The 18,047-nt window shown below is 33.0% G+C and overlaps 2 protein-coding genes across 2 annotated transcripts; both read right to left on the reverse strand.

The window, feature by feature from the left end:
• Positions 1-2,036: 2,036 nt before the first annotated feature.
• Positions 2,037-5,802, reverse strand: LOC134254067 (mpv17-like protein 2). The gene is made up of 5 exons (XM_062736631.1): positions 5,559-5,802; positions 4,286-4,453; positions 3,989-4,065; positions 2,500-2,628; positions 2,037-2,308 (listed from the first exon to the last, which is right to left on the reverse strand). Exons 1-5 carry the CDS (start codon positions 5,725-5,727, stop codon positions 2,267-2,269), a joined length of 585 nt encoding a protein of 194 aa, XP_062592615.1. The 5' UTR covers positions 5,728-5,802; the 3' UTR covers positions 2,037-2,266.
• Positions 5,803-7,347: 1,545 nt separating this feature from the next.
• On the reverse strand, positions 7,348-17,954 carry LOC134254070 (uncharacterized protein AH6.3-like). Its single transcript, XM_062736633.1, has 9 exons — positions 17,666-17,954; positions 17,064-17,210; positions 15,563-15,635; positions 14,599-14,768; positions 14,126-14,179; positions 13,722-13,928; positions 13,291-13,489; positions 10,809-10,874; positions 7,348-10,649 (listed from the first exon to the last, which is right to left on the reverse strand). The coding sequence occupies exons 1-9, from the start codon at positions 17,825-17,827 to the stop codon at positions 10,591-10,593; spliced, it is 1,137 nt and encodes a 378-aa protein (XP_062592617.1). The 5' UTR covers positions 17,828-17,954; the 3' UTR covers positions 7,348-10,590.
• Positions 17,955-18,047: the final 93 nt, after the last annotated feature.

Genomic DNA, 18,047 nt, shown 5'->3' on the forward strand with positions numbered 1-18,047 from the left:
CTATATAGCCCAAACAACCATGATTTATTGGGAGGAAGGGAGGGGGGACATAAACTTAAAATCACATGGAACATGTGAATGAAATTTACACACTAAAACAAAACTAAAGAACAAATTAATCTTTTTTTCCCTGGCAATGTTGAAAAGATTGAACTTAATTCGCTTATTTTCTTCTTTAGCCCAGAATAGTTGACCCTTTTCTTTGACCTTGTGACCTCAAAATAATTCTTCCTGGAGTACTGGTGTATGTTATTTAATCTCTGCCAACCAAAGGAGTTTCCAAAAATTGAGAGGACAATGTCTTATTATTTCCAGAGTGGTTTGACAATCAACAATTGACTCTGTGACAGTGTGACCTTATAGTTAATTCTTAAAAGTACCAGTGTATCAAGTATGAGTTTGTTTATCTTCAAAATGTAATAGAATGTTGGAATATTTCAGGTTTTTGCATTTTAAAAACTTCACAAAATCTAAATCTCAATTAAAATTATTATATTCAAAACATTCAAATACATTTCTTTTCTGTGGAATAATATTAATGGAAGGGAAATGTTTTCCAAGTAATAAAAAACTACTTGGTTATCCACATTATGTATTATTAGGTATCTTAAACACCCTTTGATGCATCTGATATATAGGCAGTTTCTAAAAAAAAATAGTTACACTTTCTAAAATAATAGTTACATAACAAAGTCACACATCTCCTATAACAGACCCCGGTACATGGGTCATATAGAGACTATGAATCATAATACAATCATAATGATGTGAATGAACTCATTCACCTGTCTAAATGTACAACCATCATTATAGGAGGTGTAACACATGGATCTTTGGAAATATTATAAATCAAAAGTATTTCGTAATAAATAATATACTTCTTAATTAATGTATATAATGCAGCAAAATACCCCATTTCAGTGTATGTCTTATAAGAAATAAAATTAAACTCCCCCATGACAAATTCCTATGTACACCATTTTGCTACCCAGGTAGATGGTATAAATGAAATGTACATACTATGAAATCAACCTTAAATCACTTAATACTTAAAATAAGTATTTGAAAAAACTAATCAATGTAAAATTTCTTCTCAATTTCAAATATTTTTTTTCTGTGATGTTTATATATATAAGTACACTTTGAATATACTTTGTACTTTAAAATACATACCTTTTGTCGTTTTCTCAAAGTATAATTTTTCCATAAAAGTAAACCAAGCTGTTTCCAGAATCCCATGTCTGAATGATATTATTGACTGTAAAAAAAATAATCATGTAATTTATACATGTATAAGAAAGAAATTCTAAATCAAATACTTGGTTTTGATTTAACAATTTTTATATGCAAAGTATCTAAATGAATATTTTAAATTAACAATAAATTCATTCATCACTAGTTATCATTACAATTTCAGTAAAAAAATTAATTAACACAATCATTGATACTTACTTAATTATTTTCAGCAATATTCCAATCCATTAAAGTCATCTTGTATTACGTTGAGTTTAACAAATACACAGAATATCCATTTTATCAATCAAAAATTATAAAAATCCTCTAAAAAAAATTAATAAAGTATCTTCCCCACACAGAATATAAGCACTTTGATATATGACTGTGACATCAGTGAATGTTACCCACAGAATATCCTGGGTACTTCCTGCTAAGATGAGAAAATGTTTGCCCTCCAGCAAGAATTGTCGAACAGCAAAATACGAGGGCTTAAGGTGACAACAATCATATCAAATCAGTTATTAACTTGTAAACGGGCCCCTTGTAAACATATACTGTAAGTATTGTACCTGTGATTCTTTTATTAGAAGTTCACATAGATATATAAAAAAATATTTGTGAGGGATTTGTTTCTATTCTGAAGAAATCATTGGATAGACAAGCTGAGTGCACAAAACCCTATGTCAACCATCCCAACGCACAAGAATGATCCATATAAGACAAGACAGGAATGCTTTATATATTCAAGTTTTTAATAAATATCAAATTCAGTGTATAAATAAATAAATATTGATCACTGAAAAAATAAGATTAAAAAAACTTAAATGGGAGATTATAATGACATGTAAATAAATACATGAATGAGAAGAAAACGATATAAAAATAATCATTACTTGAATCCTATGCTGAACAGACAAGTACATGTACAAAATATCTTAAAATCTCATAACAACAGTTGACTAATAAACTGAAAAAAAAATGAACTCTGGCTAACACATTAAGTCTCTCACACCCTATGAAAAATTGATCATCAGCTTTTGACTTCTTGTTTTTCTGTAATCTTATTTACATCCTACAAAAAAAATTCAATGAATAAAGATAAAACTGAATTACTCAACTTTACTTTTCATTGATGACACGTAAACAGAAATTTGTATCATTTATGCAAGCAATTCTTTATCCCTTAAATGAAGAACTGAAGTCCAAGAAACAAAGTATACCTGTATTTGTACATAGTAGTTTAAACTTTTTAAAAAATCTTACCATATGCTTGTAATACGATAAAAATGTGTTCCAGCAGAGTGTGATACAGGCAACATAAATCACTCGGAATTCAACAGGAAGAAATCGAAAGTTGATAAACTGAGCTGGTGGCCACACGCACCAATCAATCTGTAATACAGTATTTTTCATTTTTGCTGTGAAATATATTACTATTCAGAATTTTTAAAAATAAAAATAGGACTTAAGGTAGGATTCTTTTCATATTTCTGATATCTAAAAATTAATGAAATTTTCACAGAATCAAGAAGACAATATCAGTAAGTGATAGTATCAGTGAAATTAAATTTGACCGTTTTATATCAGAGGCAAGGTCAGGTCAAGGTCATTATCTTTTTCCTTGACATTAAGAATAAAAAATAACTGTTGCCAATCATGTGATACATACTTCTATTTCAAAAGTTTAATAATTGTTCTTTTTGCATAAAAACATATGACTATATCGGGTCTATAGCATGATTTACCAAATTTACATAAATGATTTAACTTAACTGGATATTGGCTTAAATCCGAATTTTCTCTGTTTTTCTTAATATTTTAGGATATATTAGTTCTTTTCATATGCTTCCTATTTTTCACTTTTTCTTATTTTCACATATAATAAAGTAGTCTTATAAATGTACAAAATGATACAAAATTAAAAACTTTTGATAGTTTACTAAGAGAGAAAAAATACTTTTTATGGATTTTTGGCTCAAATCTGCACTTTGATGGGAAGCGTTTAAAAGCTAATAAAGTTCTAGTTTGTTTAAAAAATCATATCTATTTGATAGATTTTGAAAGTTTAGTCCCTCATTATTAATTTAATTTACATTTGAAAATTTCTCCAAGTCTTCGATTGTGTAAAAATTATTACTAAATTCATTGTTCTATTATAATTTTGAGAGGCAGAAAAGAAGATATTTTCAAATGCCACCATTCCACCAAAAATATAGTCCCTGCTAGTTTTCAAATGCAATTTACCATTTCTATTTAAATTTGTTCAATTGTGATGAGGAAAGAAAAATATGGTCTATTAAATTCCTTACACCTCAATATATAAGACATATAAGCAAATGTTCTTTGAATGTTTCATCTAGTCAGAAACCAGAGAAGAATCCTACCTTAAATATTTTCTCTTTATTCAATTATAAGAATTTCTCTTAATTCAATTATAAGCTAATTTGAAAATTAAGTCCACCTTTACGTTCTTGACAATGGACAAGTAACTCTGAATTATCTTACCATGTACATGTACACTGGTTGTAAACAGTTAGTTATCTTACCATGTACACTGGTAGTTAGCAGCTAGTTATCTTACCATGTACACTGGTAGTTAACAGCTAGTTTTCTTACCATGTACACTAGTAGTTAACAGTTAGTTATCTTACCATATACACTGGTAGTTAACAGTTATCTCACCATGTACACTGGTAGTTAATAGCTAGTTATCTTACCATGTACACTGGTAGTTGGCAGTTAGTTATCTTACCATATATACTGGTAGGAACTTTTGTTTAACCTCAGCAACAGCCCCCTCTCCTCCTTTTCCTTCCAGCAATCCCATTCCTACAGTGTGGTTCCAAAGAAAATGGTTGCATTAGACAACATTTAAAACAACTGAAGGGACTCCCAAGTTTACATTGTATTAGACAAAATTACGGATTACACAGCATCTGGATTAGACAAGTTTCACTGTAGCATACCTTTAATATATACAATACCTTGGTACACACCAGGGCTGTCCCTGAGACCAATTCAACTGAATGTGAACAAAAAAATTTCTTACCAAAGAAAAAACCACTGCAGAAGAATGGTCCAGCAACAAGTTGATCAGCTAGAATTTTCTTGAGAGCTGTTTGAGTGCTGGCTACCCCAGGTACTAGTTTATCTACAATCTTGCTGTACCATACATGAGCAAATGGACCCAAAGCCATACCTACTGCCAACATCCGCTCTGTAAAATTCAAAAGGAACTTGCATTGGTGGAAATTATATGAATCACACTGCTAAGGTCTTGGGTTACTACTCAAATGTTACAAGGGAAAAGAATCCGGTATTCCAGTCAAGAATTTTACACCCCTCCCAAAAAAACCAATCCCAATTAACTGCTCTTTCAACTGACTTGCACATACATGTGTCTGGCAAAAACAGAACAAAATACTCAATTGTCATTCAATCTCATATAAGCTAACACCTGGCATTTTCTTGCTACTGCTTGATAATATCAGCTGTCCACACTAATGAAAACTTTGTCATAAATAAATTATACTTCCCCACATATTCTATATAGCTCCTAAAATAAGGTCAATTCTATACAGTAAAGAGGGCCTCCCACTCAAATTAAATAAAGTATTCCATGTTCTATCAGTGGCGGATTTAAAGGGGGGGGGGGGGTTATGAGACATCACTTTTACACTACAAAATCTCTGGAATGCAGGTGATTACAGGGGCCTTGCCACCTAGGCCCCCACTAGGGCTTTGCTCTGGACCTACTGGGGGCTTCAAGGTGGCTCTCGGATCTGGATTTTAAAGGGAAAATATACGACTGGATCTGAAATCAAATCTGGGACCCAAGCATTGTTTAAGTCAGATACTCTTTGACAACTGAGCTACACAGGCTGCTATCCAACTTCACTGTCCAAATCACAACAGATGGTACATTAACTTCTTTAACAACAATTCTTATAAGACCTTATAAGATGTATTTGCATCCTGCACATTTACATTAATCATATCTACCTCCAAAAAAATGAGTGTTTTTAATAATAAAGAATCAATAAGGGAAAGCATAAAATTTGATTGGCATGGAGAAAAACATTAAGAATACAGATAAACATCCACTAGTATTTATAAAGGATATGATTCAACACTTCAGTTGTAACCTACTGAATATATGATGTAATAGTATGATATGATTTGATCAGAACTGTTTTATACATACATGTACATCATTTGGGATCAAAAAACTTTTTCCAATGAAAACTTAGTAAATTCAGATACTAAAGAGACATATTTTGGCATTCATTAACCTATTGATTAATTTTAATTATAACACATGCCTGTCCGATACCAACAGAATTTCTGTTTATTCTCCTTGTCCATACTAATCTCCAAGGTCTGTGTAAGAACATCTCCAGCAGCAAGCAAACCACCAGTCGTCAAAATATTTGTCAGGAGAAGATGGTCATCTATAATGGCTTTCTTTAACTTTGATACACGGAGACCCATCTATAAGCTGTGAAACAAGTTGGTCATTGAAAACGGATCCAAGTCAAGTTGAATAACACATGCAATTGCCGTAAAGTGGGCGTGTTTATGTTTATCGTAAATATTTGCTAACATGTAATAAATCATGAAATTGCGGGCCATATTATCAGTTTGTGTTATTCTTTTTTTCTCTTCTTTTTCTTATTCTAATTATGTCAAAAAATGTCAAGAAAAACATCAAAGTACTGAAAGTACTTGCACTTGCATCTCGTACCACGGGAGTTGTCTCCCTCAAGTGCTAACTCCTCACTTGTCCATGTTTTGCAAAAAGGAATGCCTGTTCAAAAGTTAAATAACAGCTATTAAAGTGGCAGTACAGTATACATATTATAAGGATTCTGGGAAAGTTTATCAGGTATATGAGGAGTTGCAGATATTAGAGACAGGGATTCCTAATATTTTAGAAAATGGCAAAATCCATTTTTTTTATGGGAAACCCGCAATGTGTTGATTACTCTAAAAATTATGAGGTGCACAATGGCACATAATGGGATAAAAATTGGTGAAACGAAGAAGTCTCACTGAATTCAAATCAGTGATATACCAGGGGTATACTGTGAAATCACAAGTTTTCGTTGTTTTCGAGGTATGAAGAAACCCACGAATTCATGTCCACTATGAAATGTAAAATGTTACATACATAACTACTCAACAATTCTTTATCCACTGATTCAAATCCCCACAAACCAAGACTTTTACTCAAACCAGGACAATTTGACCCCACAAAAATATTTGATTTTACGGTAGAAGGAGTTGTATTCCAGCATGGTAGAGGTTCATAGTGCTTTTGACTTGGTCCTAGACACATGTATATAAGGAATGTAGCCTTATAGATTTTAGACATTAGCCAAAGCTCTTACTTGTAGGAGCAGGAGGATCAGTTGCAGATAAAATATGAGTATCCCCAATATTATAGAAAGAATAGCATTAATTATCTATTTTTTGTAATGGGAAACTCCAAATACGTATGTGCCTCATTAAAATTTTAAATAGAAGGTGCACAATAACACTATTGTGTAATAAAGATTCTGTGAAAATCTCTATTTATTCTGCATAAGTTGTGTAGGAGAGTTTCAAGTATGAAATCAGTTGGGTACCCCTATGTGCATCCTCACTATATTAGGGTCCTGAGTCAAATGCCTTTCGACCACTGACTCATTTCATTCGATATTCTATATGGACTGACTGCAGCAATATCTTTTGGAAAAATACAAATCTTGATTGTTCCTTTTATCTCTTAACAAATAACATTAAACCATTTAGTGGCAAACAAGCTGTTACATGTGCAACTGCTTTCTGTTTACCTTGTATATCCGATTGGTGCTTCTCCATGAGAAGGAATTAAGCCCCATAGAAAGAATTTGTCAGGGGTCCATCATGGGTATATGGTAGCAGGAGAAATCAAACTTTATACATACAGAAACATGTACCAGTATTCCTCTCTATAATAAAGATTATTTAATATCAATATGTTATATAAATCTTTTTTATCCATTTTCTGCGTGGTGGAACTCCGAGTAAATTTAAACGTTTGATGTAAGTAAACAATCAATTTCATAAAATCATTAAAAAAAAACACAGTCAGAGTATATATATGATCAATTTTAATTTATTCTTGTAATTTTCTTTTTCTATAATGAACACAACCTAAGTGAACCTGATACGGGTCAAATTACATTCTCTCTCTCTCTTTCTCAAACAGATTAAACATTGAAATGATTAAAAAATACATTCCTTTTTTTCAAAACTAGACCTTAATTCACACTAACATGGCATCACAAAATACTAGTGTTTAGCTCACATTACTTCAAAAACAATACTACAATGTCAAAAAATATATATGTATACAAGTATATGCTCTACATCTTGGAATGGTTCACTAATGCCACATAAAGTATATCTTTCAGACAGATCCGAGAGGAGATAAGATGTAACATACCCTGTATACTGACTTCTGATTGGTCATTTTTGTAATCATATGCACCATAACATTAAAATGTTCATTTGTCACAACTAATCATTCGTGTTAACATACACCCAACTTCATGCCGTAAATCAGGACTAAGTAATAATAATCCTTAGCTACTTGTAGATGTCATATCATAAAAACATTGCACAACTTATGGGCAAAAAAAGGGGGGAAACATTTTTTTTCTGACAATTCTTCCTTTTTTCTTTAAAATGTATATATCAATTCAAAAACATGTGACACTTAAAAATGTAGACACAAGAGGAAACTACTGACAAAGGTAAAGAAATTCCTCTAATAAACAAAGTTAAAACTATGACTACTCCTCCCCCTCTCCTTTTCACATATTTCTTTATCAAAACATCTAACTTTCAAAACATCTGTAGCAAATTTAGGGCATACTCAAAAAGTGAATATTTAGTGCCAATTCAACAAAAGTACAAAGTATTCATGATTGATAAGAATTTTTCTTGATTGACTGCTTCTTGACCCCTTTCACTTCATGCACAAAATTGATTTTTTTTAAAACTTTTAATTCCTCCTATCAAAACACGACTCATGCCCAATCTTGTATCATTTTATGAAAATCAAGTGCACTAATATGTATGAAAATGGCAATTATATTCACAATACATGTACTTTAATATTACATAGAATCCCATTACCAAAACATACACATCTCATCAAGTATGTGCTCCCTTTCATATAAACATAATCATACATGTCTATATTTTTCACTGATACCCAACATAGAACTTTTTCTTCACTGATTTCTCCGACTTCCAACATCTATAGATACCAGCAGAGATCGATTTAGGTTCATCTCAATATAACAATTGTTTAAAGGGATACAACTGATGCATTCATAAATACCCTCACATAATAAACTACTTTAGATACTACAAGAGAGAAAAATAAATGATTCAAGCATAAATACATATAAATATATATCAATGAACAGCACTTTCATGCCACTGCTGTAGTTTTCCTCATGCAATTTGCACACATATATTAATTTACAAATAATCAATAAATAATTTCTTAATACCAAAAATACATGTCAGACATATTCAACATATTTTTATATCAACTAAATAGTTTCAATACATCCATCTTTCAACAAGTAAAATTTCCCACGAGAATTCATGAATGGCGTCCTCCAATATTTTGGCACTTAAATATAAGAAAATCTTGAATAATATCAGGAATCAAAACTTAATTACACAAACTGTTACTTGGTTCTGCAATTCAGATGTAAAAAAAAAAATCATTTGGCTTTCTGCACAATTTTACGAGTGGCAAGATGTCTACATATTGACAAAACCCACTTTTATATCCAGACCCTGGAAGACAAACCTAATCATACCATCTTTTATTTTACCTCTTAAATAAATTAAATCATACAGTTAATTTAATTATGTAAAAAGAAACACATCCATTAAGATAAAAATAAACTTTTGATATTTCTTAATGCACTGTTAAAGTAAAGCTGCCAAAGAAAAATCTGGAATGTACTCAATAGATTTAGTGTCTTTTTGATATATAACTTTATTTTGGAGAGAGTGGTCTCCTATATCAACACTTTACTGCCCCATGTGCTTGGGCTTTTTTCTCAATGTTCTAATAACTGGGACAATTAATACAGAGCTTTAATGAATTCATCCTAAATTGACTATATACAGATATTCTGTATCATACTTTTCATACCATTATTCATTCTATATCACAGGAAATTTATGCACAGTGCCAGACACAACACAGTTCCTGAAACTGTACATAGCCTCGATACAATATACATATAAATATCCAAAACAATAAAATAACATAGCAAACACTCATACAAATGGTGATTTATCATAATCATTTCATCTTTAAGACCCTATGAGACAACCTTAAAACAATAATACAGACCTATAAAAAGTTATAACTTGGGATCAGATGGTTTAATACATATACAAAGTACATTTTACTTACGTAACTTTTCTCTATTTGTCATCTGTCCATCTAATCATAAAAAAATATATTTTTCTTATTTGATACAATCTACACATACTTTTTGAGTGAAAACCTAGATTTAACATGAGCAAGTTAATTGACATGTCATACAATTTTTCCTATCAGATACCCCCCCCCCCTTCCTTTCAATCCTCAGCATATTCTATCAACATAAGCACATGAGAGGTAATACATTTAACATTAAACATTTATCCATATGTCCACCATCTGAGATTTTTTTTAACTAAATGGTGACTAGATTTTAATTAAATTCTAAAGTAAGAAATAACAAAACATAACAAAGAGACCCCAAAGCCTGCACACAGTTTTGAAATCAACATAATTAGAAAGAAAATTATTATTCACCTATAACAAATTTGATTTAAAAAAAATCAAAAACATTGAGCAAAACTATGCCAGGACATGAATAAAGTTATGCCACTGTTGTAGTAATTATTTTGTGTGTGTGGAAATTAAATCCAACAAACTATTTTTATTTTATTTTCTTCAAATATTTTTTTTTTCTATCAAGGAGCACTTATTCCTTCAAATAGTACAAATGTGTTTCAAAAAAAAAAAGAAACGAAAAAAAGAAGTATCCTACAAATCTTGCACTTTCTTAGTTCTTTCAAAATCTGTTTAAAATCCCACTGGCAATTTCTTTCATGGAAGTGTATGCTGTGCCTTTGCCTTTGGTGATCATGATGTGTGCATTCCTCAGGCTTGCTTCTAATCTACCACCACAACCAGGCCTTCGTCAATGTGTGTAAAGGTCACAAAGGTCACAATGCCTTGTTAACAAGGATCCAGCACCTTTTATTGCAGTATATAGCAACAACAACAAAACAAAATAGCAATGGCTAGTTATCTCGCCTAGCTTTTTTCTTCTTGCTCTTCGGCTTGGCTTCAACCCAAGAATCTATACAAACAAGAAAAAATAGAACACAAATAAAAACATTTCACTCAACAAAATTACAAGTTTACAGCACATGATAAACTGAATACAAAAAAGAGTAACTGGGCCCTTGTGTGATACTTTATCTATCTGAGCACACTGATTGCCTTCAGCAACACTTACCTCCCACTTCATCAAATGAGACAGCTGATTCTCCATTCTCAGCACCACTGGCCTCAGTTTTCTCAGCTACAACCAAATTTAAAGAATAATGAAAAGCTACTGTATAGAGTGAATAATGTAGTGGGACATCATCAATATATTTCTTCCCTAACGTACTCAGAGGTCGCTTAATTGTGAATCAATAAATGATTATTAGTATGCTTTACAATCTTTTATTACATACTTAAAATGAAGTAATAAATATAGTTTTTTAGCTCACCTGAGCCGAAGGCTCAAGTGAGCTTTTCTGATCACATTTTGTCCGTCGTCCGTCCGTCTGTCTGTCCGTCTGTCTGTCTGTCCGTCTGTAAACTTTTCACATTTTCGACTTCTTCTCAAGCACCACTGGGCCAATTTTGACCAAACTTGGTACAAAGCATCCTTGGGTAAAGTGGAATTTAAATTGTTAAAATAAAGGGCCAAGTCCCCTCACAAGGGGAGATAATCAAGAAGAGATAAAAATAGGGTGGGGTCATTAAAAAATCTTCTTCTCAAGAACCCCTGGGCCAGAAAAGCTGAAACTTATATGGAAGCATCCTGGTATAGTGTAGATTCTAAATTGTTCAACTCATGACCCCCGGGGGAAGGGCGGGGCCACAATGGGAAATCAAAGTTTTGCATAGAAATATATAATAAAAATCTTTGAAAATCTTCTTTTCAAGAACCACTGGGCCAGAAAAGCTAAAACTTACGTGGAAGCATCTTGGGGTAGTGTAGATTCTAAATTGTTCAAATCATGACCCCCGGGGGAAGGGCAGGGCCACAATGGGGAATCAAAGTTTTACATAGAAATGCATAGGAAAAATCTTTGAAAATCTTCTTCTCAAGAACCACTGGGCCAGAAAAGCTGAAACTTATGTGGAAGCATCCTGTGGTAGTGTAGATTCTAAATTGTTCAAATCATGACCCCTGGGGGAAGGGCAGGGCCACAATGGGGAATCAAAGTTTTACATAGAAATATATAGGAAAAATCTTTGAAAATCTTCTTCTCAAGAACCACTGGGCCAGAAAAGCTGAAACTTATGTGGAAGCATCCTGGGATAGTGTAGATTCTAAATTGTTCAACTCATGACCCCCGGGGGAAGGGCGGGGCCACAATGGGAAATCAAAGATTTACATAGAAATATATAGGAAAAATCTTTGAAAATCTTCTTTTCAAGAACCACTGGGCCAGAAAAGCTAAAACTTACGTGGAAGCATCTTGGGGTAGTGTAGATTCTAAATTGTTCAAATCATGACCCCCGGGGGAAGGGCAGGGCCACAATGGGGAATCAAAGTTTTACATAGAAATGCATAGGAAAAATCTTTGAAAATCTTCTTCTCAAGAACCACTGGGCCAGAAAAGCTGAAACTTATGTGGAAGCATCCTGGGATAGTGTAGATTCTAAATTGTTCAAATCATGACCCCCGGGGGAAGGGCGGGGCCACAATGGGTTATCAAAGTTTTACATAGAAATATATAGGAAAAATCTTTGAAAATCTTCTTCTCAAGAACCACTGGCCCAGGAAAGCTAAAACTTATGTGGAAGCATCCTGGGGTAGTGTAGATTCTAAATTGTTCAAATCATGACCCCCGGGAGAAGGGCGCGGCCACAATGGGGAATCAAAGTTTTACATAGAAATATATAGGAAAAATCTTTGAAAATCTTCTTCTCAAGAACCACTGGGCCAGAAAAGCTGAAACTTATGTGGAAGCATCCTGGGGTAGTGTAGATTCTAAATTGTTCAAATCATGACCCCCCGGGGGAAGGGCGGGGCCACAATGGGGAATCAAAGTTTTACATAGAAATATATAGGAAAAATCTTTGAAAATCTTCTTCTCAAGAACCACTGGGCCAGAAATGCTGGAACTTATGTGGAAGCATCCTGGTATAGTGTAGATTCTAAATTATTCAAATCATGACCCCCGGGGAAGGGCGGGGCCACAATGGGGAATCAAAGTTTTACATAGAAATATATAGGAAAAATCTTTGAAAATCTTCTTCTCAAGAACCACTGGGCCAGAAAAGCTAAAACTTTGTGGAAGCATCCTGGGATAGTGTAAATTCTAAATTGTTCAAATCATGACCCCCGGGGGGAAGGGCAGGGCCACAATTGGGAATCAAAGTTTTACATAGAAATATATAGGAAAAATCTTTGAAAATCTTCTTCTCAAGAACCACTGGGCCAGAAAAGCTGAAACTTATGTGCACATGGAAGGATCCTTGGGTAGTGTAGATTTCAAAATGTCTAAATTATGATCAGTGAGGTAGGGTGGGGATGTATTATGTATTACAAGGAGGAAATCTGGTAAAGAACAGAATGGTCAAAGCTTCTCAGGTGAGCGATGTGGCCCATGGGCCTCTTGTTTCATATGTGATATGCCTGATGCCTTTGACCTGAAGACCGATAAAATCAAATCAGTAGAATAAAAGAACCTACTACACTATGTCAGACAACATACCCTGTTGTGGCTCTGCTTTGGTTTTCTTTGATTCTGTCACCACCTCTGCCTTTGCCTCTGGGGCTGCAGTTTTGGGCCCTGAAGAAACTTCAGACTTGGCCTTTGATTTTTCCTGTTCCCCAGCTGCATTCCCTGGGCTTGCTGTAGTTGATTTCTTTGTCTCTTTGACTGCCTCTGGTTTGCTTACTTCCACTTTCTTCTGATAACATTAAATAGGAATAAAATTAATAAATACAAATTTATCAAATTCAAAACAATTAATTTCGAGATATTAAAAACATATAAAGAAGCCTCAATGTATTCTAGAGATGAGGTAACCTTGTGTGAATTATTCCAAAAAGAAACAGAGCTAAATATTTGAAATCACATTCAGAGTAAGATCGGTACTAAGAAACCATTTTATCTAAATGTATTTATGTCCAGTATTTTACCTCTGTAGAAGAGGCACCCTTCTTCTTTTTAGGTGAAGTCTTGCTTTTCTCCTCTGGTGCACTCTCCTGCACTTGCTTTAGTTTCTCCTCACTTTTTTTCTCTGGTTCGGGTTTTGGTTTGGCCGGTTCACTTTTCTTCTCAACCTCTTTGCTGGGTTCAGCTTTCTTCTTACTCTTTGCCTTTTTACTACTCTCTGTCACTGTCTCCTACAAAATTTTAAATTTTTTAGCATTCACATCGACAATAATTTTTTTTGTTCATTTTCATACAATATTCTTACATTGTAAACTTTCTTGATCAAGAGGAAAAGTTCATAGAGTAGTGTCATTATCTGTTTTTTTGCCAACTTCTCTTACACATGTAAAATCAAAACAACTTTTTTTAACTTAAAAAATTAGCATACCTTGGGTTCAACTTTAGTCTCTGGGACTGTTTCTTCTTGGACAGGCACATTTTCCTATTTAAAAAAAAAATATTGATGAATGTGTGCGGAGACACAAGAGCTCCATGAATGTTTAAATTCTTTAGTAGAATCAAGAGCTTTACCATTGAGCCAACTATATGTCATGTAAGAAAGATTACACCTGTTATTGACTGCTCTGCTCAACAAAATATTTAAAATCAGAGTTTTTAAAGGTTCATCCTGAAATGTGTACCCTGAACTCAGAGGTCATGTTTACAATTCCATATGTTCAAAGGTTTACAAATGAAACATAGTGATGGACTTATGTAATAAAACCTCAGAAACTCACAGTGGGAGGAATATGTAATACATTTTTTCTAACTTAAAAGGTGTACCATGAAAAATGTTTCCGATTTTTTATAATATTATAAAACTTTCTAGGAAGAAAAACAGACTAAGTTACAGTATCTCACCTGCTGATTCTTCTTCTTGTTCTTCTTCCTCTGTTCCACGGGTTTACTCTTCTCCTCCACAATGGCTTCCTCCACCGGCTTCTCCTCCACAGCTCTGTCCTCCACGTCAGACTCAATGATGGTCCTCTTCTGTTTCTTGTCTTTCTTAGACACCTGGGTTGTCCATCCTCCTATAAACATAGGCATTAGTAGCATCAGTAGTTAACCACTATAAACCCACTGTGAGAGAAATATTTTCCTCCAAAGCAAGATTTACACTATTCCCTTTCAAATTTCTCTCAGTGAAAATGATAAATCACTATGAAACTGTTGTTAATTTGGATTTTTTCTAGAAAATTCCTGGGAATTTTTTTTATAATTTTATATGGTATGCACATTTCTCTTTTAATTAATTTTAAAGGTGAGGATCATACAAAGGTCAATGGACATAACAATTTTGTTAAAGTGACAGTCAAATGTCAAACATCCCATACCTAGATTTCAAAGTAGAAAAGTTCTGATATGGATCAATTTTCCTGTTACAAAAAGCAACTGGTTTGACTTTAAAGCTAACATGGGGTTCATAGGCAGGTCAACATGATATACCCACGGGCAAAATATCATATATACATAAACAGTTCTTGCTAGTTCTTGGCTACTTTCTTAACAACTAGAAGTCCCTGATGAGACTGTAGCTCTGCTGTAGTGAAAACAAAATAAAGAAAGATGTATCTTAGTATAGTCTAATTGTGTTCATGTTTTATTGAAATCTGACCAAAACAGTTGGAGGAGTAGCTCTTTGAAAAATTGTTTACAGGTAATCGGACAGATCTACAGACAGGTGGATGTACTGGGGCATCTTACTAATGTACAAGTTCTTCTGATCTCAGACTCTGATCAGTAAAGCAAAAATAAACTGTAAATCTGATTCAGTGACATAGGTCAAGGTCATGTGTGATTTATGATGGTACAGAAAACCAGGTACCTCCATCATCCTCAGAGACAGGTGCGGGGGGTACAGGTTTAGACTCTTCAACTTCCTTTACAGCTTTCTTGACCTGCAAACAAAAAAAATGTCAACCTGTTATTTATTTTTTTTTTACACAATCACTTACATCTGCTACCATTGAAAACTTGTAATAGTTTACTGTAATAACTGAAGTTAGATGCAACTAATTATTTTTTTTTTAACTTATCTTAAAGTGTACATTAAAAAATAAGAATTCCTTGAAAATCTTTTACAGCCTTTTTACAGCTTGGATTAATCATTAGTCTTAACATGATCTCAGTAAGTCAAAAAGAGGTAAAGATGTACTGTGTAAAAGAAAGTTAAAACTAGAACTGTCCAGTAGGGACAAATACCCCCCCCCCCCCCCCCCCCCCGCTGGGTTTTTCAGAGAAGGTGCCAATTCAAAAATACTTTATGGATCTAGAGGTGTTCATAATTTACTTACAAAATTTGCAGTGAAATATAATTGCATGCTCATCATGTTTCTTAATGAATGAAACAAAGGTGCAACCAAATGAAACATCAATACTAATACATTGTAATTCCATTCTAACATTATTTTTTTATTTTATCTTTTTATTTCTGCATTAAAAAATATATTGCAATTATGTGTTATGTCACTCTGCAAACTGATTGTTGAAAAAAAATCATATTATACAAAATCAAATTAATCTTGATAACTTTATATCAAATTCATTTTGAAAATAAAGAGCAGGTCATCCAGTAATGAAGTGCTTTGACAGATAATAAATTACAATTAAGAGAATAAGAGAAGAGAGATCTTTAATTCTTGTGCCCAATTCCCAGGAGATAACATATGGTTCATAATGAGATACCTTAATGTTCAACTTCCCACACCAAACTCATTAATTTATCTTTAACTGGATGCATGTCCAGTCATTATTCCCAAGAGACAAATGAAATTACATTATCTTCTGTGCAATGTAAAAACTGTTTTTAACACTTGATGATGTTTCTTTTTTTTCAGTTTTTATGAGTAGTTTTAAGCTGTAGTTAATGTTTTTGTACAGATATTCTAGATTCTATGTCTCAAACCTTATACATGAGCCCAAAATGAACAAGTCAATTAAAACAAAAAATAAAACCTGTAAAATGCATAAAAATGAACAAAAAGAGTTGAAAATTCCAGGTGCACACCTTCATATGGTGAATAATAAGTGTATAAATTTTCAGATTAATCCTTGCAATAGTTTCTAAGAAACGGTCCGGACAAAACCACAAAATAAAAATGAAAAAAACACCTGTAAAATTCAAAATAATAATCGAATCAAGATGAAAATTTCAGGTGCACAACTTCATATGGTGAATAATATGTGTACAAATTTTCAGACAAATCCTTCCAATAGTTTCTGAGTAATGGTCCGGACAAAATCTTGTCTACAGACAGACGGACAGACAGACATGGTGATTCCAATATACCCCCCCTAAACTTCGTTTGCGGGGGGTATAATATTACCTTTTTATTCTGTTCAGTGGATTTTTTGGCAGCTGATTTGGGTGATTTTGCAACATTTTTTGACTGGGGTGGTTGTTTGGCATTTGCTTTGCTTTCAATTTCTTCATTTACTGCTACAACATGTCCATTACTTTGACTTTTAGGAGACTAAAGAGTAACAAAGCATTCATTAATATAAAGCACAGATAAGGAGGAAAGTTACATTTCAATTGATAGACCTTTACGATATCTGCATTAAAAGACAAATATTATTTCTTAATTATCTTATATTATATGAATATTAATTTTTTGGCATTTCTTCAAAGAAAATGTATCAACTATTATATTTGCAAATTAGATGCTTTGAGTTTTAAAATTCATAATATTAATATCTTTAAAAAAAAATGTCAAAAAAAGCCATACATTTTAATATTCTGAATGTATACCATGGTGTATAAGCACTTTAAAATATACATTGGCCTATGCACTTAATCAGCTGATAGAAGACACCATTCATTACATCAGATTGCGCACTTAAAAACATCTTGTGCACTTATGCTTGTGTGGTTCATGAAAAGATACTGATGATAAAATTATCACACATAAAACTTAATAAATGTAACCTTTGATTTCTTTGATCTTTTACGTTTGTTATCTTCTTCAAAATTGAAGCTTGGAGGTTGACCAGGTGTTTTAAACCCAAATGCAAAAACAAGAAATGCACAAAGTAAAACTCCAACTACTGGCACGGCAACATGCGGGGAAACCACCTCTGTCAGCTCCATAATGATGACCAAGTGTTATTCAATTAATGACATAAAATTGCAGAAAATATGGTCAACAATATTCTTCAACAGCTTTAGCCACCTTTCCATACACGTATCACGGGCTCATGCTGACGTCTAATGAGTACTACGTCACAAAGTTTGCGTAGTTAAAAAAATTATCAAAACCACGATATTTATTTCAAATTTAAAAAAAAGTTAAAATTTTCAATTTAAACCT

Source organism: Saccostrea cucullata, unplaced genomic scaffold (assembly GCF_032062105.1).
Source record: "Saccostrea cucullata isolate Sc308-1 unplaced genomic scaffold, CSIRO_AGI_Scuc_v1 ctg1411, whole genome shotgun sequence".
In the NCBI taxonomy this organism is placed as follows: domain Eukaryota; kingdom Metazoa; phylum Mollusca; class Bivalvia; order Ostreida; family Ostreidae; genus Saccostrea; species Saccostrea cuccullata.

Coding starts and splice junctions, on each gene's coding strand:
- LOC134254070 (XM_062736633.1), bottom strand. CDS start 17,827: ATGGAGCTGACAGAGGTGGTTTCCCCGCATGTTGCCGTGCCAGTAGTT. Junction 14,769..15,562: donor TGTCTCTGAGGATGATGGAG/GTACCTGGTTTT, acceptor CTATGTTTATAG/GAGGATGGACAACCCAGGTG. Junction 14,180..14,598: donor ACAAGAAGAAGAATCAGCAG/GTGAGATACTGT, acceptor TTTTTTAAATAG/GAAAATGTGCCTGTCCAAGA.
- LOC134254067 (XM_062736631.1), bottom strand. CDS start 5,727: ATGGGTCTCCGTGTATCAAAGTTAAAGAAAGCCATTATAGATGACCAT. Junction 4,066..4,285: donor CTGCAGTGGTTTTTTCTTTG/GTAAGAAATTTT, acceptor ACCACACTGTAG/GAATGGGATTGCTGGAAGGA. Junction 2,309..2,499: donor TATCGTATTACAAGCATATG/GTAAGATTTTTT, acceptor TTTTTTTTGTAG/GATGTAAATAAGATTACAGA.